The 26097-nt window shown below is 38.2% G+C and overlaps 1 protein-coding gene across 2 annotated transcripts in view; it reads left to right on the forward strand.

Annotated features, from left to right (window-relative positions):
- The window catches only part of LOC139967836 (prominin-1-A-like), a 54244-nt gene extending 28960 nt beyond the window's left edge, over positions 1 to 25284 (forward strand). For both annotated transcript variants that reach the window (XM_071971961.1, XM_071971962.1), the window contains exons 10-25: positions 884 to 948; positions 1317 to 1408; positions 2655 to 2807; positions 6088 to 6214; positions 6680 to 6762; positions 7212 to 7293; positions 7869 to 8012; positions 8362 to 8430; positions 9744 to 9836; positions 10659 to 10712; positions 11811 to 11879; positions 13019 to 13087; positions 13731 to 13820; positions 14320 to 14417; positions 19639 to 19688; positions 22147 to 25284. In XM_071971961.1, coding sequence (XP_071828062.1) covers positions 884 to 948; positions 1317 to 1408; positions 2655 to 2807; positions 6088 to 6214; positions 6680 to 6762; positions 7212 to 7293; positions 7869 to 8012; positions 8362 to 8430; positions 9744 to 9836; positions 10659 to 10712; positions 11811 to 11879; positions 13019 to 13087; positions 13731 to 13820; positions 14320 to 14417; positions 19639 to 19688; positions 22147 to 22163 — 1355 coding nt within the window. In that variant the 3' untranslated portion in view covers positions 22164 to 25284. The remainder of the gene's footprint in view (positions 1 to 883; positions 949 to 1316; positions 1409 to 2654; positions 2808 to 6087; positions 6215 to 6679; positions 6763 to 7211; positions 7294 to 7868; positions 8013 to 8361; positions 8431 to 9743; positions 9837 to 10658; positions 10713 to 11810; positions 11880 to 13018; positions 13088 to 13730; positions 13821 to 14319; positions 14418 to 19638; positions 19689 to 22146) is intronic.
- Positions 25285 to 26097: the final 813 nt, after the last annotated feature.

Here is a 26097-nt window from a genome sequence, read left to right on the forward strand (position 1 = left end):
GGTTGGGTTTGCATCTCCTGACTGTGGGGTGAGGAAGGGGTGTGATTTGTCCATCACATAGACCAATGGTGATGGTTGAGTGTATGTCTCCTGACTGTGGGGTGAGGAGGGGGTGTGATTTGTCCATCATATAGTCCTATGGTGATGGTTGGGTGTGTCTCCTTCCAGCTGAGCTGTTTTTTAATTGCTACTGATGGATACTACTATTGACCCTCGACAACTCTCGCAAAATCTCTTGTTAAGTCTTCAGTGAAAAGTATTTAATTACCTGCCTCACTTACCTATCTCCTAACTTATGCATCCTCGCTCTACCATGTCAAGAGTTTGAACTAGAATACTAACCAGTTGATTTTGGGATGTCAAACTCCATTTGAGGTAAATTGAGTTACCAGTTTGTAAGCAAGTTTATATACACTATAGCTACAAAGGTCAAGCCTCCATGAACTTCATACAATTGACATCTGGTCCACATGTGTGCAAGATCCTTGCTCTCAGGGAATGGTCTACGTTCTTGTGTACAATATGTTATGTTAATCTTTCTCATAGAAAATATTGCGAGGAATCACTGAGTCTGTTGTCTTTGTGGTTTTCGTTCCTGCTACACTGGTAACAGGAAGAATGATAAGAACTATGTTGTGGATGTTCAAATGTTTCTGGAAATGTAGAATGTGTATGATAAAACATAAAATAGCAATTTTCTATCCTCAATAAGTTTTCATGCAACTCATTGTGGAAACTTAGTCATTGTATGGATAGTTCTCACATGATGAATGTCCAGTCACTTTTCTCATGATAGATTATTTTCCTTTGCTATCTAAACGCAACCAGACGTTGTATCTAATTCTTTGTATTCCACTCACCAATTTCTTAATTCTACCCTCAGCTGGATCCTTTGAACTGCCACAAAGTTTTGATACCAACCAATTCAACACATTAACGCAGGATAGTGTGAGTATCTTTGCTCCAACACATTAACTCCAACAAGTATGGACAAACACACAAGTATGGGAACCTTATCTTGTACCCTACAAACAAACTGTTACATTTGCATAAAGTCGGGACATGTATGGTTGTACATATTGTTATATTTCATATATATTGTTATATATTGCATGGATATTGTTATATTGCATGGATATTGTTGTATTTCATAGACATTGTAATATGTCATAGACATTGTTGTATTTCACAAAGCTCCGGTAGAAATGTTAATGAAAGATTGGTAAAATCTTAGCAGAGAGATGTTCTCCCCCGTTTCTTCAGAATTTTTTTTTTTATTATGATTATTTTTTTTATTCATGTCTGCTTTCTTACAGCTGAGTCAGGTTGATACTCTGTTTGACAGTATCTCATATGCTATAAATGACCCCAATGTGGATAATGTAGCCAGCCAAGTAACTCAGTATGGGTGAGTGTCGCCTCATTTTGTGAAAAACATTTCCTCTTGATAATTAACCGTAGGAGACTTGACAGATCGCTTTATATCTGTCAGTCGATGTAAGGTACTGCCATGGTGACTTTAACTAAGGCAACGGAATTGTGATCTAAGGGTTGTAGGTTTTTAGGAGTAAAGATCATTACGTTGCACCATAGGCAAGGCACTTGATTTCCATAGCCTCGCTTTACCCAGGGTTATCAATGGTTCATGGCATGCACCCTATGGGAAGTCCCCTAGGGGGACATGTAGAGGTTTGGCACACTGTAGTGACACGGGGAGCGGTTATTTGAGTTGTGTGCACCTGTGTGTGTCGGTTACCCATGAAAATGATGTCTGTTAATATGATCTTTTAACCCATTAAAGGTTTGATTTTATGGTCTATTGAACAAATTTGTCACTTTCTTGTTGAGGTTAGAGTAATTAGAGAAGTTCATCTATATTAAGGATACTCATTTCCAACCAATGTTTACAGCTGTCTACCAAAGCATAAAGAAGAAAAATAGAGAATTTTCTGTGGGTCTCTGATTCTCATTTCAACCCTGCTTCTGAACTACATAATTTTTTATCAACTATAGCACGCTGCTTGGTGACCGCCTTAAAACATATTGACATTTCCATATCTTTTAAGACGTTGATGGCTTTTATTTTGCTGATTTCAAAGTCAAATTAGGTTGTCGATAATGAGCATAATACCGTAAACCCTTTACTAGAATTTTTTTCTTTTGGACTCTTAAAAACATATATCATTTGTTTGCTTGAAGCTGATTTAGTTTGTTCTCTTTTAAACCGTTAGTTTAGGTTAGAGTAGCAGCTGTTGGCTCTTATAGTCACATCCTCAGAGATTATAAAGGACACTGATTGCTAGTCATTCCCTCTCTCTTTCTCTTTGTCTTTGTTAGTTTAGGTTAGAGTAGCAGCTGTTGGCTCTTATAGTCACATCCTCAGAGATTATAAAGGACACTGACTGCTAGTCATTCCCTCTCTCTTTCACTTTGTCTTTGTTAGTTTAGGTTAGAGTAGCAGCTGTTGGCTCTTATAGTCACATCCTCAGAGATTATAAAGGACACTGACTGCTAGTCATTCCCTCTCTCTTTCACTTTGTCTTTGTTAGTTTAGGTTAGAGTAGCAGCTGTTGGCTCTTATAGTCACATCCTCAGAGATTATAAAGGACACTGATTGCTAGTCATTCCCTCTCTCTTTCTCTTTTCTTTGTTAGTTTTGCCGGCTCTGCTGTCCTAGCCAGCCTGATAGGTGTGATTTCAGCCTTGTACATTCTCGGGATAATTTTTGGAGAGATAGGAAGGAAGAGGGACGATGAACCAACTGAAAGAGAATGCCTGGCAAAGTGTGGCGGTTGTATGCTAGTCTTGTAAGTAAACAGGCTTTCTTGTTTAATAAATTATCATTATGATATTAATTATATCATTAATTTCCCAGTACTATTTTAATCACTTCCCCCCCCCCCCAGCCCTTCCATTGCAAAGAAAGTTAGTCTGTGATGGACAGGTCTTACTTGAAAGTCTTTTTGCAAGCCTGTGGTCCGTAATGTGTAATTCATGTTCATTGGAATGCAAGGATTAGATTGAGGGGATCAAGTTGCAGTGGGGTGGGTGACAGTTTGACAGGGCCTTTCCTTTCCCATCCAACCTCTGTTTCTGCCACCCAAATCTATTCCTTCCACCCACCTCTCCCTTCCACCCACCTCGATCCCTTCTACCCACCGCTATCTCTTCCACCCACTACAAAATAATTCAAAAAATACTTGGTGGATTAACTTCAGACTGGGAATGTTGATCTACCTTAGTACTGAGAACCCTGTTGTTATCTGTGGAGGTCACAGGTCATTTGAGGTCAAAAGAAGTCAAACACTGAAAGCCTTGTAATCTTAATTACCACAAAAATGATGTGTAAATGGTGTATAGATCCTCCTCAGCAAGTACCAAAGCATGTTTTATGTGTTTATGCGCTGGTGAAAGGCCAACAGGGGTCAAACTATGAGAACTTTGTTAGTGAAACTCCCGGAGTAAAGCTTTATTGAACTTCATACTTGATATATGGGTCATTCGGAACTTTGTACTCAAAGTTCACACTATTAAAATATACTTTGGAAAATAATCACTAACATTGTAGGCATTCTCATTTCATTCACCATGTGTGAGGTTAACTTTGTAAACTCCTCTTGTGGAACTATCAGAAACTTAAACATTCTATATTTTGGGGGCTGTAAATGTCATCATGTAGGTTAACTTTTGCGGGTAAAATGCAAAAATTGCTGTTATCCAGAGCTTCAGGTGTAGCTCACTCTCTCTCACTCTGTTTGCAAACTTTGGCCATGTGGTTTCGTTTAATATTCTCATGTTTTTTTTTCTGTAATTTTTAGGATGCAATATTTTTAGACTAATATTTTTAAGCTGTAATAATTTTTTTTAATTTTTTTATCTCAATACATTACATGTATAGAGATATTGTAACAGTAAGTGGGACTCTCTCTTCTCTTAAAAATTTTTCAGCGTCTTCAAACAAAGTTCTTTTTCTCTGGAATTTCCAGAGCAAGAATATATCATATAGACCAACAAAAGTTACTATTTTTTATTCCAGAATTGTATCTTATTCTGTGACTTTTTCACCGATTTATGTCCAAATTGGGCCAATTTGGGCCGAAAACACACTTTGTCAGACCTGTTTTGCACACGCTCCAAAACTTATGTTTTATGAAAGAGAATAGAATAGAATTGTCTTTCAACAGTGGTATCGTCTAAAGTAGGGTCCTATGTATTATATGTTTTATTAACATTTTAAACTTTCATTTGTTGTTTACAGGTAGGTATTAATAAGAATTTTACTAGCTGTATATGACATTTTATGGCTTTTATTTGCTTTATTTGATGTTTAAATGATTTTTCTTTCTTAAAACAACACTGAGCTGTCGCTCCTACTTTTAGTAAAAAGGTCCGTTTTTGATGATTAAGCCCCGCCCCCAAGTCTGTTTTGTAGCAGATTGGCTATGACTCATGACAGCTACATGTTATATAGGAAAATGGCTACCCTCGCGACAAATTTTCTGTAGTGTAGTTAGGTACGCGAGGTGTGTATTGCATGCTAATTACATATACACAGCCTGTACTGCTGAATTATACGTTTTTGTAGCATCCATTTAAGGATAGTACTGGTGTTCAGGTAGCTTTTCAGAGCAAGGGCCATGATAAGTTTGTTTGAGTGCCCTTCATGTATTTTGTATAATTACGTATACACATTCTTGTATTTCTGAAGACTACTTACTGTAGGCCTAGTGCATTTAAAAAATATATATATAGGCTATAGGCCTAGGCCCCCTAGGCCTATTAGGCTTTCAGTGATAGCCACATTAGCATTGTACTGGTGTTCAGACAGCTTTTCCTAGGAAGGACCAGGGTAAGTTTGTTTGATGGGTACGTATAAAACAGGAGCCGGCCATAGCATCACAACTTTTATAAGACTATAAAAATTGTATAAGGTTATGTTTTATTTATAAGGATATAAGATGTATAAGGTTATAAGAACAAAGTGGCTATTCTTACGACTGTTTGTAAGAATAATTTCCGATTACGCATGCGCAGTTGCTATTTTTATGACAGGAGTACTATTTTTTACGACCAGGAGTAACAATAATTTCCGGTTAGGGTTAGTGTTAGGATTGGGGTTTAGGGTTAAAGTTAGGGTTACCCCTACTACATGCGCAGTTGCTTTATTTACTTTACTGTGCTTGAATTCGCCCTTTGTCGTAAGAATAGTTTATAAATAATTGTTACGACTAGTCGTAAGAATAGCCATGGCCGTATGTTTAGCTTTCTTTTGAACCTGTAATGTTTGACATCAATTGTACAAGGAATTAAAATAAAATAACAAAATGGAGAGGAACTGAGGTGGCTATTAGGGGGGGGGGGGAGGAGGCCACCCATCACTTGCATATAAAAACTTGTAATCTTCTTTTACATTATTTTTTCCAAGTCATAAATCCATGAAATCTTCATGTCAGAAAAATTGAGATGGAAAAACGTGGGTTGTTTTGATATCTAGAAGTGGACACAGTTTTGATGGTAGTCACCACTACAGTCTACAGTAACATACAGTAGGTCAATAGGCCTAGCTCTCAAGGCAGGCATCAAGAATATGGTCGAGTTGTTCGCCTCTTCTAATTTGGCCGTTGTGATTGACGTCAAACTATATGACCAAAAAGTCCAACAGAGACTGACCCAAGATGAAGGATACCACATAAAAAACAAGTTCTTAAATATTCTATGACATTACTAAACCTTGCAACGTCGTTCTTTCGACTAACAGGCAATGAGCGCTAAAGGCAAGACTAGCAGGATAAAGTGTAACCTGCAGAGACTATTAGTGGCAAAAATGCAAGTTATATATTCGTTGTACCATGATTGATATTGATAATTGTAGAGACAGAGCAAAGATTTGAAATTAGGAATCAAAATTAAAACTTCCAGTATTGAGATACTGCGTCATTGATGCTCTTGTTTTTTTAAGTTGTATTATTTTATGCGATTCTGTGAAGTGCTTTGATATCATTCTTTTTGATGTAAAGCGCTATATAAGAATAAATTATGATTACTAGTATTATTATTCAAATTAATTTTTTTGTTTTCTTTTTACAGGGGATGGGTGTTTTCATTCTTGTTCTACTTCACTGTGGCCATGTTGGCTGCCTGGTACTTCCTGTTTGGAAGTGTAGGAGAAATCTTTCTGTGCCAGCCACTTGGTGATCCAAGTACCTTTGATGCTGTAAGTTGATTTCTAGGTTCCTGGTCAGAAGTCACAGTACCTTTGAGACCATGCAACCAGGGTTTACACCCCAGTTTCTTCCAATAATAAACAGCAAGTGGCAAGCAAGGGCTCGCAAACCTCAGATCACCGGTTTGGATTCCATTCCAGCCAGAAGTTTCTTTGCTCATTTTAAACTGATATAAAATAAGAAAGAAACAAAGATTTGAATGTAAAATGTTAAAAGTTAGTGGGTAATGCGATCGCTGAGAAAGAAAGCATGAGTTGAATGAGCCCTAACCACTAGGCTATGGACGCTGATTGTATGTCCAGAGGTTCGAAACCGGTAAGGAAGGTCGTAATTCCACTGTCTTATGTTGATTTTTTAAATATATATATATATATTAAATAAAAAAACAGGTTGAAAAGTGATTACATTCTTTTCAGAGGATTTTTGTATCTCCATTAACTTTTCTGTCTCTGTAGTTACAACCTTTATTATTCCAAGCCAACCTATCAAGTTCCGGCGTAGCCAGCTTCCAGAATATTAGCCTTTCTGCAGCATTGAGGTAAGTTAAAAGAGTTATAGACCAAAAGATTTTATGATGATTTTCAATAATTTCATATTTAAGACCTCATTATGTGAATTGGCTGTGGTAGTCTTATCTTGAGTGATTGGTTTATTGCCTACAATTGAAAGAAATGTTCAAAATATTCAAAAATATCTGCTCTTGCCTGTAAATTACCGTTTGAAAAATTGGCCGAGTGACAAAAAACTTGAAAATGAGTGAAAAGTCTCAAATGATGGCCCATAAAAAATTACTTGACGTACTGACACAAAATAAAGATCTAAAAGGAGGTTGGCAATCTTGCAATGAATGTTAAATTCAAGTGGATACAAATGCAAATAAAAGCCAAGTCGAATGTGATATTCCAGTAGAAGACAAGGTGGCGAAAGACTAAAATATGCAACACTGCTTGGATAAATTGATTTTTTTCTTTTCATATCGTTCATTAGGAGTTGTGAGAATAATGAGCCACTTTGGGAATCTCTAAATCTGGATGACTTCTTTGGATCTGATATTGACACGATTATCAATGTAAGTGCAGCAGTCTCAGTTCTTTCATGTATCTTATGGTATAACTGTTAAACTTCTCATCACATCAATTGCATTTTTAAAAGACAACTCTACGAAATATAGAAAGGTAAGGTTATTGCCTGAAATCACCTATTATGGGATCTTTTATGATTTAGCTGAAATCTCCTTTTAATGGATCTTTGTGATTTAGCTGAAATCTCCTTTTAATGGATCTTTGTGATTTAGCTGAAATCTCATTTTAAGTGATCTTGATGATTTAGCTGAAATCACTTATTAAGGGATCTTTATGATTTTGCCCGACATATTATGAAAGCGACTCAACCGGACAGTCGTGACCTAGTCGTCGGTTGGGTCATATAACCAACCAATGGAAACTGAATGACTACATAGCATATGCAAGGACTGTTTGCTGTTAACGACCATTATTAAAGTTTGTTTAAGTCACATGATCAGATGATTTCCTTTTATATCAACAAGTACTTACAATTTTCAACAATCTGGTTAATTAGAATGCACATATTGTTTGTCATGTTTAAATTCTTTTCTTGTTTTATTATGATTATTCTGTTCTCTAGGATCTTCGAGATGCAGTGGATGTCAGTTCATTGATTGACCCCATCGACTTACAGGATACCTTGAATTTTGAAGAGAGTAGTTTTCTCACAGACCTTGGCAACATAGATTTCTCTGCACTAGACTATGCTCAGTTAACAACCGAGGTAAGCTTTTGGATTTCATCGATACTCTCTGTATTCTTTCGTAAGCTTAAAAAAAACTAGTTGTTTCATGATTACATTTGCTCATGTGTGATGCATAGTCTTAGCTCAGATCAAGAGATGAAACAGTAAGCACATATTTCACATATATAAATACCTTGCTACCTTACCTGGAAAATAGCAGACGGAATTAGTTCTTTCATCAGATTGTTGCATTACTTAAATGCTGATGTCTCGGCAAAATATAAAATGCAAATTTTCAGATATTCTTTCGATTTAAGGTGCTCCATACGTTTGCGTCAAGTTCTTATTAATTCATTCTTGAAAGAGTTTCTACTCCATTTCTTTATAGTTGGACGAATCTCCTGTGGTCGATCTCAGTGCAGAAGTGTTAGCTATCAATGCTCTGGCAGATAGTTTGGTGAGTCATGAAATTGTTGACAATGTTTGATCATCTGCCATCTTATTTATCTTGTGACTGAGAGATTCTTATAAACCTCAGCTACAACCCTCCCTCAAAGCCAAGGCATCTATGAATTTGATGTGATATTTAGTTTTTGAGTTTTGAATATGACCCATATAAATAATAAACGCGCCATATCTGTCAACCTGACACTCGTGGTGCAGGTCATGAGAAAGATTGAAGTGAAAAGCAGGGATGGCCCAGATGAAGAAAAGGAGCAGTGTCCCCAAGAGTGTTGTGTTCATGGAATGTGCAAGAGTCCTGTGTTGGTGGAGCGAAACTGTCGTGTAGGTTGTTGGTACGGATGAATGAGTTCTTGAATGTATGAAGGTGAAGTGACATGAAGAGAATGAAACGCAAGGAGGAGCCTAGTCTTGAAGAGAATGCACTGGTAAACAGGTAGCTAGTGCAGTGTAGGGAGGACTGGCGAGACGTGGGATGTAGGTTTAGTCAACTGTGTAACCAGTCTGGCTGCTGAGTTTTGAAGACGTTGAAGGCAGCGATTCAGTTGCAACTGCAATTTAATCTAACACTAAGACACCTACCCTCCTAGACTGTTCCACCAAGCGAAAATTAATACACAACTAATTAACGAATTTGATGTCATAATGAAGTTTTAGTGGATGAGAAATTAATTAGTTTGATTCATTTGTCTGACAGTTTTCCATGTTAGTGGAAGAAAAATTGCAAAAAGGATTAATTGGAAACCTTGAAAAACAATAAAATACATGTTTTTGTGATTTTTTAATACTTGTGGGGTGGGAATAAGTAGTAAACTTTGTCATCTCATCTTTTGGATTGCTCTTGATTATAGTTAGTCATGACCTTCCATGGTTCCTCTCAAGACCTATTTATACCCCAGGGGTTAATAGAATACAAGATTAGGGTAGTCTTCACATGGATGACTCTTGTTTAGGGTGTCTAATTACATGAAGTGCCATTAGACTGTTTAAATTTGTCTTGAACCTGTAGTTAGTTTAATGACGTCCTGCACTTATAACCAAAATGTGACAAATGAGACATATTTAGAATTACAGTAGTATATATATATAGATATTGATATATATATATATATATATATATATATACATATATATATATATATATATATATATATATATATATATATATGTATATATACATATATATATATATATATATATATATATATATATATATATATATGTGACATTGATTGGTGCCATAGTAATGACTGTAATTACGCTTGGTATCATAATGATTATGATGGTGATAATCTCCTTTCTTCACAGACCAATAGTGATCTGGCAGATGACTTAAGAGCGCATGCTAATGAGCTTGAAAGTATCAGGACCAACGAGTTGGTAGCATTGCAAGACGATGTTGTAAGTATAGCCTTAATGATTACCTAAAAATGGAGTGCCTGTTATGTATACAAAAGATTTGGATATTTTATTTCATGTTGGATGGGTAGTGAATAACAACTCGTTTTTGAAAGACTTGTATTTTTTTGCCATATTGGATATTTATGCCAGTCATTGTGATTTTTGTGTGTAACCTACACCTTTGCTCTTATCCTTTAGAGATGTATGCACAGTAAACAGTGGTGACATTTTTTACCATACAACATAAATTGTAATGTAAAGCCATTCGTAATCAAATGAATAGAGTGATATCACCATAGTTACTGTTGCAACAGGTCCGCAGGTCCAGGTACGTACTGATTACTCAGGCTCTCCGGCAGTGCCCCGGGGCAAATAGCAACAGTGGTTCCACTAGTCTTCACAAGACCCTGTAATCAAATCAGATATTTAGAACCCTTCAGTACTGGTTTTGTTCCATTAAGGTGGGCATTAATCCATTAAAGCATTAAGTTATATTCAGAGTTGGGTTAAATATTTAACAAATGGCCATGCAGCTGGTGGAGTGAGTACAATGACTAATTTTGCCAAAGGGCCTAGATCACTGCCAGTCTGTCCTCTGCTTAATAATAAATACTGTCCCCTGTGAAGGCTGCAAACTGGCTGCACAAAATGGTGCAGGTCACTGAACACCCTTTTTGGTTTTCTTTTTCAATGAAAAGAGCAAAGAGAGAAAGTTCCAAATTGTTTACATTTACGTAATTTTCGATATGCTTATTTATTTATTTAATTTTTTTGGGGGGGTATTCAGTTGACTTTCTTTCCCTGTTTCTTGCTCTGTTACAGAACGTGCTGAAAGCTGAATTACCAACACTTGAAAATCGTACCAATGAACTGACTGTAAGTAGCTCTTGAGCACTGGTCTCTCAGTATTCTGAGAGGAAATGCTCTTATCTATCAAGAAAAGAGATAATTTGTAGCAATAACATAACAAATTCCTTTATATTTCTTGATGTCAGTAGATTTCAGATCCTAGCAAGGTTACAGCTCTGAACAGTTGGCAGAGGAAAACAAGGGTGCTGTTGCTCCTCCCCTCCTCTACCCTTCCCTCCCTTCCCTCCTTCCCCACCCCCCTTTCTCTCTCTTTAAATAAATATAAGAATGCTAGTGCTACTATCAAATAGTCTGCAAATTGACCTGGCTGGCTATTGGAAGAAAGCACATGACTTAAATGTAATATGATAGAGACATACCTGTATATTCATTGCATGTCCTTGTGTCATCCACCAACCCTTAGAGACAACATATAAATCTTAACAGACCCAGGTAGCAAAGTATTACCAACGACCTGAGCCCCACTTTGGTTGGCGCCGGGGTCAGGAAAAGTTTAGCTTTCATTGGCCAACATGGAATTCTCAGAGTGTCTTGAAAATGTATGTGAATCAGTTTAAAGTTGCTAAAGACAGTCACTTGTTTTGGGTTTTTTTTTGTGTAAGTCTTACACCTTTACCGATCCTGGTTTCAAGTCCGGGATGCATTTTCCTGTCTAAAATTGTTTAATGATTTTATCGGCAAGTGTGATCTTAAAGTTGATACCATTCATAAAGTGAAGAAAGAGAATGTTTGCTTCAGGGTTACCTGGATCTGTTAGAAAACATAAAGGTTAGGACTTGATAGCTTCCTGCTGGTAATGGACAATAACATCCTCTCTAAAAATGAGCATTTCAAACGACAAAAGAATGAGAAATCCCAACGGAGGTAAAGTTCCTCCATGTCTTGTCAATCCATATTTCAGTATTCTCCTTCTTTTTTTCTCTCGTTTTCTTTGGTATCCGAACAATATCTATTTGTCACGATCAAAACAACAAGTTATTTTCAGAAAACCAGATTAATTTGTTGAAGAATTTCATGTAAAATATATTATCGTTAACCTGAAAATTTCATGACAAGTTCCTACTCTGTATTTAACAATGCACATATCTCACTGCTTTCAACCAGAGTACCTCCCAGACACTCGTAACAGACATTGATCATGTATTGACCAACTCTGTGGCTCTGATTGAAGAGGTAAGTAATATGTGTCTTATTTGAAATAGGTCCCATCATCAGGGGCGTCGGAGCCGTATTCATGGCGCAAAAAAAAAAAAAAAAAAAATGGCAAAAAATAAAGACCCAAATGAAACAAGCAAGTAGGCTAAATATGACTACTCTGGCATGGCATGGGTCTTGTTTTCAAGCTTGGGAAGTGCCCTTTCCTGCAATCTGGGAGGCATTTTTTCAAAATGTTCTCCATTACACTACGCGCCAACCATGGTGGCGCGTAGCGTAGTTTGACCTACCAAATGTCCCCCCGATAATTATGATAGATGGCCACACTCTGATCTGCCATACCAATCCCAAATAGCTTCCGACGCCCCTGATCATTGCAACCAGTCAAAGATGGAGGTTACTTCCAAGGTGTAGGAACAAAAGTTCTCTAGCTGCATTTACACAATCTGTTGTTAGTATCTTCCACTTGTCAAGAAAAGATGAGTCATTTTGGAAATGATATCATCAATATAGCTCAGCACGTTGACTGATGGTTGACGTCGACTTTAAAGGTGTTCAATCGATGCAATAAGACTTTAACATAATATGAATGAAGGACACAAAGTTTCTGGTGTGAGTTTTTAAATTAAGCAGGTGATATTAGTGACTTATGTCACAAAAGGTTGGAATATATATAAATAAGAATGACAACAGTAATAACATAATTTTTTTTTTGGGGGGGGGGGCTAGAACAGTAATTAGAACCAGTAACCTCTGGATTACAAGTCCAGCTCTCTAGCAACTGAGCTATCCAGCTTGTGGTTGGTGACAATTCTCTATATAACCATTCTGTTGTTCATTTACTTATAAAATATAAATAATATTAGTCATTACCAAATAAATCAGGTGAAACAAGCAACATCCTCACTCTGCAAATTATTCTGTTGCTACCAAAAAAAGGAAAAAGAAAGAAACAGAACCAACATTTGAGAGTAGTCAAACAAGTGTAATTATTAAATGAGTGATTTTTTTACCAAGCAGGTGCATTCTGAAAAGTTGAAGTTGTTTTCTTAAAACTACCATCTTTGCACTTGATGAGTTGATTGCTTGTTCAGACTTGTCAGACTTTTTAAGGAGCTCTGTTCATTCTTCTTATCTACGGTCTGATTTTCCTTCAGAGCGAGAATACCTTTGTTCTGATGCTGGCTGACTATATCAACCAAACTCTGGACTACGTGCTGTCACAGGTAGGTCATGCAGTATCAACTTATTTAACATAGGACTTGTACTTCCCTAGATAATGAGTTGTAAGCAAAGATAAGGGTGAACCCCCCCCCAAAAAAAAAAAAAAAAATTGAGGAGAGGGAGAAGAAGGCTGCAACAAACATACTGCTAAATGTGACCACCTATAATACATGTCCTCTGCTGGAGTGCCTGGGGGGGGGGGGGAACCTCTTGTGGGTTATTTCTTTGATTTCATGTCGTCGTGCAGTTTAAATCTCCTTCACGGCTCGAGGTTATTGCTTGTGTTGGGGCCTTACTGCTAAATGTGACCACCTAACATATGTGACCAACGAACATACTGTTAAATGTGACCACCTATATTACATGTCCTCAGCGTACTGCTGGAGTGCCTAGGCGTGAAAAACCTCTTGTTGGGTTATTTCTTAGACTTCATGTCATTGTGCAGTTTAAATCTCCTTCACGGCTTGAGGTAATTGCTCGTGTTGGGGCCTTATTGTCAGCATTCTAGATTTTAAGAAGTACAGAATGAGCCGATGAAGTATTCTTTTGATAAAGGCCTGTTTTCTCAATTGTAAATGTGATGTATGTAACTTAAAAAGAAAACGGGATATACATATATTTTTGTATCTTTCTCAATTCTTTCAGGTCAAAACCAATGTTGGGAGGTGCAGTCCACTCTATAATACATATAGAGCTATTGACTACATCATATGCGATAACTTGTTAGATTCCTTGGTAAGTCGTTAAGTCGCTCAACTCTAAGCTGTTTTTCTGCCTTACGGTTCAACGTCGACAATTAACCTGCTAATAACTGCTTTTGAATGTAAACAGGTGAACCCGGTCAATTCTTCGGACAGTTATCCTGTTATGAAAACCCCAAAGTTTTCTGACCCTCACATCACAGATACCACAAACGTTCATCAGAATTGCCCTCAAATATGTTAGATAGTGAAATGTGGATCCATTCCCCACCCCCCCTTTCCTCCCCCCCAAAATTTGTTTTTAAAGAACTCATCATACAGCCAATCTGAATTCATGTAAACCCCTCGCTGTAACAAGTCATAGCAGACTATTTCAACACTCTTTAACTTCTGGAAATTAGGAAGGGGTCAGGATCCCAGAGAAAGTACAGTTTGGTATTTTCTTGCCAAGTGAACTTGAAAAAGTCAATACTGATGAGTACCACTCGGATGAATGTATGACAGGTTTGCTTTTTACTTCCGTTGTTTCACAGAATGCTATGTGGCTTGGCTTGGGAACAGCTGTCATCTTCTTCATATTTGGAATCATCTTTGCGGTGAAGCTGTCCAAGTACTATAGACGAATGCTCCAGTAAGTTTGAGATTTGGAAATACAGTTTTTCATAACAATTTTATTAATATCTTACAGCAATACTGGACAAGTTGTTGCCCTGTGTAAATGTTACAGGAGACACGAATATAACCATCATTAATGGTCAACTGTGAAAGATCTTACTGCTGTGATCAACTTGTCCCAACAGCTGAGATAAAAAATAAATGACAGGTCTGAAGTTCCTATTCACACAAGGTATAAGACATGGTCAAGTCTAAACATGACATGATCAGACCACATGTGCTTCAGTCAAAATAACAGCTTCCAGACGAGATCATTAAACCCAGGATATCTCCCGAATGGAGCTGCATTTTCCTAGCTAGTCGTGGGAGTCGTCCTTCACAGATATATCTGTCATATATTAACTTCTAATGATGGTTTGAATTTGTATCTAATAATGCTGCATTGTGTGTTAAACTTTCTAATTGGTGGTGTCATTCAAGGGTGGTGGGCGAGGTGGGGTATCATTCAAGATTCAAGGGTGAAGGGCGAGGTGGGTATCATTCAAGGGGGGAGGTGGGGTATCATTCAAGGGCGAGGTGGTGTATCATTCATTAGGTGAAGGGCAAGGTGGGGTATCATTAAAGGGTGAAGGGTGAGGTGGTGTATCATTTCAAGGGTGAAGGGCGAGGTGGGGTATCATTCAAGGGTGAAGGGCGAGGTGGGGTATCATTCAAGGGTGGTGGGCGAGGTGGGTATCATTCAAGGGTGAAGGGCGAGGTGGGGTATCATTCCAGGGTGGTGGGCGAGGTGGGGTATCATTCAAGGGTGAAGGGCGAGGTGGCCGTTATCATTCAAGGGTGAAGAGCGAGGTGGGGTATCATTCAAGGGTGAAGGGCAAGGTGGGGTATCATTCAAGGGTGAAGGGCGAGGTGGGGTATCATTCAAGGGTGAAGGGCGAGGTGGGGTATCATTTCAAGGGTGAAGGGCGAGGTGGGGTATCATTCAAGGGTGAGGGGCAAGGTGGGGTATCATTCAAGGGTGGTGGGCGAGGTGGGGTATCATTCATAGGGTGAAGGGCGAGGTGGGGTATCATTCATAGGGTGAAGGGCGAGGTGGGGTATCGTTGAAGGTTGAGGTGGGGTATCATTCAAGGGTGAAGGGTGAGGTGGTGTATCATTTCAAGGGTGAAGGGCGAGGTGGGGTATCATTCAAGGGTGAAGGGCGAGGTGGGTATCATTCAAGGGTGGTGGGCGAGGTGGGTATCATTCAAGGGTGAAGGGCGAGGTGGGGTATCGTTCAAGGGTGAAGGTTGAGGTGGGGTGTCATTCAAGGGTGAAGGGTGAGGTGGTGTATCATTTCAAGGGTGGTGGGCGAGGTGGGGTATCATTCAAGGGTGAAGGGCGAGGTGGGGTATCATTCAAGGGTGGTGGGCGAGGTGGGGTATCATTCAAGGGTGAAGGGCGAGGTCGGGTATCATTCATAGGGTGAAGGGCGAGGTGGGGTATCATTCAAGGGTGAAGGGCGAGGTGGTGTATCATTTCAAGGGTGAAGGGCGAGGTGGGGTATCATTCATAGGGTGAAGGGCGAGGTGGTGTATCATTTCAAGGGTGAAGGGCGAGGTGGGGTATCATTCAAGGGTGAATGGCGAGGTGGGGTATCATTCAAGGGTGAAGGGCGAGGTGGGGTATCATTCCAGGGTGGTGGGCGAGGTGGGTATCATTCCAGGGTGGTGGGCGAGGTGGGGTATCATTCAAGGGTGAAGGGCGAGGTGGCCGTTATCATTCAAGGGTGAAGGGCGAGGTGGCCGTTATCATTCAAGGGTGAAGGGCGAGGTGGGGTATCATTCAAGGGGGAAGGGCGAGGTGGCCGTTATCATTCAAGGGTGAAGGGCGAGGTGGGGTATCATTCAAGGGGGAAGGGCAAGGTGGGGTATCATTCAAGGGGGAAGGGCGAGGTGGGGTATCATTCAAGGGTGAAGGGCGAGGTGGGGTATCATTCCAGGGGGAAGGGCGAGGTGGGGTATCATTCAAGGGTGGTGGGCGAGGTGGGGTATCATTCAAGGGTGAAGGGCGAGGTGGCCGTTATCATTCAAGGGTGAAGGGCGAGGTGGGGTATCATTCAAGGGTGAAGGGCAAGGTGGGGTATCATTCAAGGGGGAAGGGCGAGGTGGCCGTTATCATTCAAGGGTGAAGGGCGAGGTGGGGTATCATTCAAGGGGGAAGGGCAAGGTGGGGTATCATTCAAGGGGGAAGGGCGAGGTGGGGTATCATTCAAGGGTGATGGGCAAGGTGGGGTATCATTCAAGGGGGAAGGGCGAGGTGGGGTATCATTCAAGGGTGAAGGGCAAGGTGGGGTATCATTCAAGGGGCAAGGGGGAGGTGGGGTATCATTCAAGGGTGGTGGGCGAGGTGGGGTATCAGTTGGAGTGTTCGCTCTCGCAATCATTACGTTCCTCCCGGTTCAAATCCTCATCAGGAAACAGATTCTCTTGGATCTATATTTTCCAACTGCTGCTATTGTCGCAGTGTTGTATAGCGAAGGGTTTAGGTATTTCCGGTTTGCAATTAGTGTTTGGTTTTGTTCTTTCAATGGTATCAAAGCAACTCCATTGCTGCTGCTGCACTGTTTTGGTGATGAGTTGAGTGTCTTCACCTTTCTCAGTATTTGAGAAAAGTGGTCAAATGCTGAGGCGCACTTGAGACCGTTGGATGGGGTAGTTAAACGGCAGAATGGGTGCAACAATTACACGCCTGCCTTTGAAGACTCACTGAAAAGAGAAGCCTTGCTATAAGCTGGTATTTGTCCACGAACATCACATAGGAATAGGCATGGAAATGAGTATCTGTCCACGTACATCACATAGGAATAGGGATTGAAATGAGTTTCTGTCCACGTACATCACATAGGAATAGGGATTTAAATGAGCCTCTGTCCACGAACATCACATAGGAATAGAGATTGAATTAGTATCTGTCCACGTACATCACATAGGAATAGGGATTGAAATGAGTTTCTGTCCACGAGCATCACATAGGAATAGGGATTGAAATGAGTTTCTGTCCACGAACATCACATAGGAATAGGGATTTAAATTAGTATCTGTCCACGAGCATCACATAGGAATAGGGATTGAAATGAGTATCTGTCCACGAACATCACATAGGAATAGGGATTGAAATGAGTTTCTGTCCACGAATATCACATAGAAATAGGGATTTAAATTAGTATCTGTCCACGAATATCACATAGGAATAGGGATTGAAATGAGTATCTGTCCACGAACATCACATAGGAATTGGGATTTAAATGAGTTTCTGCCCACGAACATCACATAGGAATAGGCTTTAAATGAGTTTCTGCCCACGAACATCACAAAGGAATAGGCTTTAAATGAGTATCTGTCCACGAACATCACATAGGAATAGGCTTTAAATGAGTATCTGTCCATGAACATCACATAGGAATAGGGATTTAAATGAGTTTCTGTCCACGAACATCACATAGGAATAGGGATTGAAATGAGTATCTGTCCACGAACATCACATAGGAATTGGGATTGAAATGAGTATCTGTCCACGAACATCACATAGGAATAGGCTTTAAATGGGTTTCTCTCCATGAACATCACATATGAATAGAGATTTAAATGAGTGTCTTCCTAACCATTGTGATTTACTAAACTAACCTATACTGTATACTATACTGTACTCAATCAAATATAAAATACCATAAAAATTCAAATTGCTACTTTAGATCTGCTCAAATTGAGGCAGCATTTAAAGTAAAACCAGTAGCAAATATGTCTGTCCTAAAAGTTGCATACAAAGCAGGCCTAGTCCAGGGACATCATATGCAATATTTGGTAGAATATCCTATGCCAACTTTTCAGAATATTTGTTTTAAGAAAAAGGTGAAATATGAACCTAGGTCATGTTGGATGACATACATTCTTGTTCATAACTCTACAATAACAATAATGTAAACATCGAATGAACTCTTTTGAGTCGGACAATTTTTCTTTTAACTTAAAATTTAAAAGTAAAAACCAAATTCTTGGAATCAACTTAATGTGTTTGTGTAACAAAGTTAAGGAATAAGAGACCAAAGGTCATCCCATGTTTTGTTCTATGCATTATTATTTTTTTATTCCTTTTTGGCAAGGATTGGTGTCCCTGTTTTGTCCATGTAACATTTCTTATATTTACACACATGAAGCGTGATTCATTATAAAAGGTTTTATTACTGCTTAAATGGGCTTTCCACTGGCAGTGTTGATGGCTGAATTAAAATGCTGTTAATTTTCTGCATCTTTATGTCAAAACTGTATCCTCGTTGTATTTTGTATTGTGAAGACATGAATTTTTCAATTTGGTAGTAGTTTGTGAATGTATCTGGGAAAAGTAATGTGAATGACCTCATTGCAAAAATTCAGCTGAAAATGTTTTTGCCTTTCTTTTAAATATTTATCTCACTGATTCACAGAAGGAAATAATAGTCCTACCAGTATAGTTGCATTTTGTGAAATTCTAAAATACAGTGAACATTGAACACTTAAACATACATTCAGAAATGCATCGGGTTTCAAGGATAATTCAATCAGAGGATTATGACTGGTGAATAACACTTTTGAAAGAACATTTGCCATTATGACATCACAGACCACCCACTGTGGTCCCATCCCGGGGGGGGTGGGGGGAAAACGAGGGGAAAGCCAGTCAAAATAGGTTACATTCAATCAACTGTATCGCAACTAAGGGACTCAGATATTGAGATTGGATTATCAACTGACAGTGTGAAATATTTTTATTATCAATGTAAGTCCCCTATTGCCTTCTACCATAATATCCCCTTAAAGGTGTAAATCTTACCCACATACAGGGCCATTTTAAATTTGAAAAGCAGAACTTCTTTCCAAAATTATTTCTTTCCTGTTTATTGTTTGTTTTCATTGCTGTTCATTTTGGTTGAATGGAGGAGGAAGCAGAGAAATGGACTAGAAAAATTTAAAAAAAAAAGTTTTGACTCTTTAATTTTTCTTTCCTATTTCAATACCAATTGCAGTGAACCCTTAGGTTGAGGGGGAAAGGGGGGGTGGCATGTGGTTTATCAGTCTTTTAACCCGTTTTACACTATGATCCTTCAAGTTTACAGTAATTTTCAATGATTCCATTTGCAGGATTTGGTGCATGTTTAATATTGGATAAAGATATGAATTGTTGAATATATTCTTTTTATTCATTTATCTTTCTGTTCACAGCTTTGATGAAAGATCAGAAGGTCAAGAAGGGTACCCTGGCTATAACAGCAGTAAGTAAACAAAGGAAACTTAATTAACACACTGACAAGTAACAAAAAATATGTGTACTCATTATCAAGACCAAGATAGGTACTCTAACTATAACAGCAGTAAGTGAATAAAGCACACTTAACTTAAACACTGACAAGTAACAAAAAATACATGTGTACTTATTATCAAGACCAAGATAGGTACTCTAACTATAACAACAGTAAGTAAATAAAGGACACTTGATGTGTACATTGACAGTAACAGAAAATACATGTGTACTCATTATCAAGACCAAGATAGGTACTCTAAGTATAACAGCAGTAAGTGAATAAAGGACACTTAACTTACACACTGACAAGTAACGGAAAATACATGTGTACTCATTATCAAGACCAAGATAGGTACTCTAACTATAACAATAGTAAGTAAATAAAAGGCATTTAATTTACACATTGACAAGTAACAGAAAATACCTGTGTACTCATTATCAAGACCAAGATAGGTACTCTAACTATAACAACAGTAAGTAAATAAAGGACACTTAATGTACACACTGACAAGTAACAGAAAATACATGTGTACTCATTATCAAGACCAAGATAGGTACTCTAACTATAACAACAGTAAGTAAATAAAGGACACTTAATGTACACACTGACAAGTAACAGAAAATACATGTGTACTCATTATCAAGACCAAGATAGGTACTCTAACTATAACAGCAGTAAGTGAATAAAGCACACTTAACTTACACACTGACAAGTAACGGAAAATACATGTGTACTCATTATCAAGACCAAGATAGGTACTCTAACTATAACAGCAGTAAGTAAATAAAGGACACTTAATGTATACATTGACAAGTAACAGAAGATATTACATGTGTCCTCATTATCAAAACCAAGATAGGTACTCTAAGTATAACAGCAGTAAGTGAATAAAGGACACTTAACTTACACACTGACAAGTAACGGAAAATACATGTGTACTCATTATCAAGACCAAGATAGGTACTCTAACTATAACAATAGTAAGTATATAAAAGGCATTTAATTTACACATTGACAAGTAACAGAAAATACCTGTGTTCTCATTATCAAGACCAAGATAGGTACTCTAACTATAACAACAGTAAGTAAATAAAGGACACTTAATTAACACACTGACAAGTAACAGAAAATACATGTGTACTCATTATCAAGACCAAGATAGGTACTCTAACTATAACAACAGTAAGTAAATAAAAGGCATTTAATTTACACATTGACAAGTAACAGAAAATACCTGTGTTCTCATTATCAAGACCAAGATAGGTACTCTAACTATAACAACAGTAAGTAAATAAAGGACACTTAATTAACACACTGACAAGTAACGGAAAATACATGTGTACTCATTATCAAGACCAAGATAGGTACTCTAACTATAACAACAGTAAGTAAATAAAGGACACTTAATGTATACATTGACAAGTAACAGAAGATATTACATGTGTCCTCATTATCAAAACCAAGATAGGTACTCTAACCGTAATAGCAGGCTGTTGGGGGTGACCTCTCTGGTATGGTAGACCACCTCTACTTGAGGCAGCCAGAAATGCTGTTGGGGGTGACCTCTCTGGTATGGTAGACCACCTCTACTTGAGGCAGCCAAAAATGCTGCAGGCTGTTGGGGGTGACCTCTCTGGTATGGTAGACCACCTCTACTTGAGGCAGCCAGAAATGCTGTTGGGGGTGACCTCTCCAGTATGGTAGACCACCTCTACTTGAGGCAGCCAAAAATGCTGCAGGCTGTTGGGGGTGACCTCTCTGGTATGGTAGACCACCTCTACTTGAGGCAGCCAGAAATGCTGTTGGGGGTGACCTCTCCAGTATGGTAGACCACCTCTACTTGAGGCAGCCAAAAATGCTGCAGGCTGTTGGGGGTGACCTCTCTGGTATGGTAGACCACCTCTACTTGAGGCAGCCAGAAATGATGTTGGGGGTGACCTCTCCAGCATGGTAGACCAACTCTACTTGAGGCAGCCAGAAATGCTGCAGGCTGTTGGGGGTGACCTCTCTGGTATGGTAGACCACCTCTACTTGAGGCAGCCAGAAATGCTGTTGGGGGTGACCTCTCCAGTATGGTAGACCAACTCTACTTGAGGCAGCCAGAAATGCTGCAGGCTGTTGGGGGTGACCTCTCTGGTATGGTAGACCACCTCTACTTGAGGCAGCCAGAAATGCTGTTGGGGGTGACCTCTCCAGTATGGTAGACCACCTCTACTTTGAGGCAGCCAGAAATGCTGCAGGCTGTTGGGGGTGACCTCTCCGGTATGGTAGACCACCTCTACTTGAGGCAGCCAGAAATGCTGTTGGGGGTGACCTCTCTGGTATGGTAGACCACCTGTCCATGTCCTCTATGTCTCTGGATATAACACCAATTCATGTTTGCACTTCTCCTTTCTTCACTGTTTCTTCTTGTTTTTGTCTTTTTTAGAGAACTATCCTGTATAAATCAGATGCAAGACCTCTGGGAATGTCCTCGTACTTCAGTCAGAGGGGAACAGCTTTACGGTGTTCATTATCCTTGTTTCCATAGCAATTTGAACCATTTTTAAGACATTTCCACTTTATTTTCTGTCCTTACAGCTCATTCTTTGCAGTACTGATAATTGCCTTTCATAGAAAGTACTAACTTAAGTAAAATTCTTCTAAGACATATAATCAAGATTATTTAGTGTAGTATTCTGCCTATTGTAAATAGCAGGGGAAAAACAAAAGACAATTTCTAATTTGTATATAGTACATCTTTTTCATCAATCATTTTGGTTAATTCATTTATTAATTTCTATCAATTAATGAGCAGTGTATTTTTTTATCAGCCATCGAGGCTTCTAATTTTTAATAATATATTTCAGCTGCGATGTTAACTATTAAATGATTCTTCTCTCCAAAGGCAATCATATTCAATGATAATCAGTTCTTGTACAATCAAATCACTATGGCAACAATCATTAAGGCAAACAAGCTTGTTTGTTGCTATGATAAACTTTTACGGCATAAGACTGTTATCAGTGATTTTTTTAGATAAAATCATGGTAGACATTAAATATTGCATTCATAAAATCTCATTTGGAGGGAGAGGGGACTTGGGAGGGGTTGGGTTCATTTTGCTTTAGAAATTGCAAGAGGTGACATATTCACCTTGCAAATATCAGCCACAAGAACCAATTGTAATTCAATGCATTAAAGCCTTCTGGCATAGCACATCACTTCAAAAACATGTATTCAATCAGTATATGGAGCTTTCACTATACAAACATCCTGCCACTTTTATACGACAAATGTTTGATTGTTTTTCAAACTATATTTGAGCAGGGACCTCGAGTCTTTCAGTCAAATCAAATTAACAAGTATCAAAACATTGCATGTTTTTTTTGTTGATGAAATGAATTCATATCAATACAAGGTATCACTTTCACTGTTATTTGTAGTAAATTTTATTGGTAATAAGTAATCAATGGGGCTTTGTAATCTCAAAGAAATGGTTTGGGGGTGGGGATTGTAAGGGGAGGGGTGGGGATTGAAAGGGGTAGGGGTGGACAGTTACCTCAAAGCATAATTGTTTCTCATAGTTACAGAAGTACTCTGTGACAAACATGCTCAACCAGTTCCATGTTTAATGGTTATTTATTACATTTTATTTGTTTAGAGGCTTTTCGTTCTGGAAACAATGACATGAAGAGAATTTTCCATTTGCACAAAGGAAAACACTGTTTGTCTTGGTTTGGCAGACTTTTACTTCTAAATTATGGCAAAAGTACAAACTTTCCATTTTGAATACATGGTCTTACTACAAATCATTCATGCATTCCACATCTTGGTGTTTATCAAAATGTTTGAAAAGAAGGAAAAGGGGAGCAACAGAAGCACAAATTGGAAGCTAAAGCTCTAACGACTTGTAACTCAAACAAGAGTTAGTCACCTGACAGTACAAGGAGTATTTGATTGGTTGGTATGTTCCATTATCAAGGGAGGGGTTTTCTTGTATTATATTGATGTTGTTGGATTGATCCATTTATACTTCTATTATATATTACAATTAAGGTGTATCTTAGCTTATCTTTCTTATATCTTTCTAACGTAAATGAGGTCTGCCATGCCTTGTTTACTGATCCATTATTTATGGGATACAACATTTATCTTTCTATTCAGTTTTGTGAACATAATATTGTGAAGCAGTCTCAAAAACCCTTCTTGTTTTAACATTTTAGTTTTTCTGAGATAATTTCTTCATTTGATCGTGCAGAGTTTTTTCAAAGCAGTGGAGACAATTCTTCATCTGACGATATATAAAGTTTAAAAACAGAATTTGTCTTTCTTCAGAAAAGAATCTTCTGCAACAGTCATAGGAACTATTCGGTTTGAGAGGGGTTAGGGGATTCTGTTTACCTCCACGATTAACATATAGTATATGTGATATTACATGTTTATCATGAACAAGTACCTGAAATAACAAAGAAAATTCTTTACTCCAATTGAGAGATACTTTTGGTTTATTCATTCCCCTATGCATAGGGCATGCACAAGAAGTAGACTTGAGTAATTCCAAACTTGACATCATTAAAGCAGAAATGCTAGACTTTAATCTGGGTTTTATTCTTAAAAGGTTAATTTCATTTCTATGAAGGTTAATTTTGTCAATGTTCATTCCAAAATGAAGATATTGAACAATTACCGTACTGTTTATTTTCCTACTATGACATCACATTTTGAATAGAAACAATTCAGTGCCTGACATGACTTTTAAACCATGATATCTCAAATATAGCAAGATTTTTTTTATTTTGAGGGGGAGAGGGAGGGGGGGGGAGGGGAGGGAGAAAGAATTACTCATCACAAACTCTAATATCCTGTAAGATGAGGGCGATGTTCTGGTTTGTTTCTTGAATCAATGGATTTTAGTAAAGCCCCTCCATCTGGGCCCCTTTAATCTTTCTTCTGTTGAGAGCAACTTATTTCATTGCTTGCAATGAGATATACGAACGGCATACATATTTGTTGTAAATTAGTATGTTGTATTCATAGCTCACTAAAGCAAAGACTTTTATTTATCTTCCCCCCCCCCCCCCCTCCCATCCCGTTTCGCCAATACTTCTTGAATCTGTTGTGTATCATGCAACAAACTGCCAGATAAAGTCCTTGATTGTGGAGGCTGTTTTCAGCTACAAGAGGTTTCTTTGGTTTCTCTTCTTTTCTTTTTTTTTTCTTTTGCACGTTTTTAATTTAGTATAACCAGAGAATTGAACAATTTTGGCTGATTAAAAATTGAAGGTTTCTTAATGCATATTCACAGAGGCTATAAACGGAGGCTTCTTGACATTAGGCAATGGAGTAATGTAGACTGAATTACAGAATATATTATTGCACCCAGTGTATCTTTCACTCTTTGTAAATCCGCTATTATTTTCAAATACACAGATAGTTTTAAGTTACTATGTACATTTGTGTTGGTAGGTATGTCTGGATATTTATGTTTATATAAACATATATATGTCGGCTACATATGTACCGACATACATATGTATATAGATATATATATATATATATATATATATATATATATATATATATATATATATATATATATATATAAATCAGCATCCATAGCCTAGTGGTTAGGGTGTCCGCATATAAAGCGGGAAGCCCGGGTTCGAATCCCGGTGGAGGCTGGAAGTTTATTCACTGTTCTGGATTTTACGACTCATTAAGATTTCAATTATATATATATATATATATATATATATATATATATTTATATATATATATATATATATATAGGGATGTATCATTTGTTTAAAGATTTGTTTGATACACTAGCAACTTAACTGCTTGGAAGGCATAATTGTCCAGAGGTTTCTCTTTGTGTTTTTTATATCATATTTTTCTTCTGAACTGCCATTCTTTCGGCTACAACAAGAATTGGAAATTGTGATGGGTTGATTATTGTTGATAGTTGATGGAATTACTCAGAAAAATACATTAAAAGGATTCTTTAGAAAGAAAGTTCTCTTCATTCTGTGTATTAACCTGACGGCCCATGGGTGCCACCTTGACACCACCCCCCCCCCCTCGCCCCTCTCCTCTCCCTCTCTTTCTTGAGTGATATTACACACAGTGTAAATCTCACCTACAACAATTTGCTTTTTAATATCCACCTTCCATCTACACATCTTTTGTACCCTACCTCACCCCACCTCGCCTCACATCAACAGGAGGATATATCAATAGACTACCATTTTGGTACATTTTTTAAAGTGTTGGGAACATATGTTCAGAGCCTTATGCTCAACCCCTAATATAACCTTTGTAGCAGATGTGGATATGTACCATATTCTAACAAGGATGCAGCTAACCGGTGCAGGAGTAATACATGTACGCTGGCAAC

Source organism: Apostichopus japonicus, chromosome 5 (genome assembly GCF_037975245.1).
Source record: "Apostichopus japonicus isolate 1M-3 chromosome 5, ASM3797524v1, whole genome shotgun sequence".
Classification (NCBI taxonomy): domain Eukaryota; kingdom Metazoa; phylum Echinodermata; class Holothuroidea; order Aspidochirotida; family Stichopodidae; genus Apostichopus; species Apostichopus japonicus.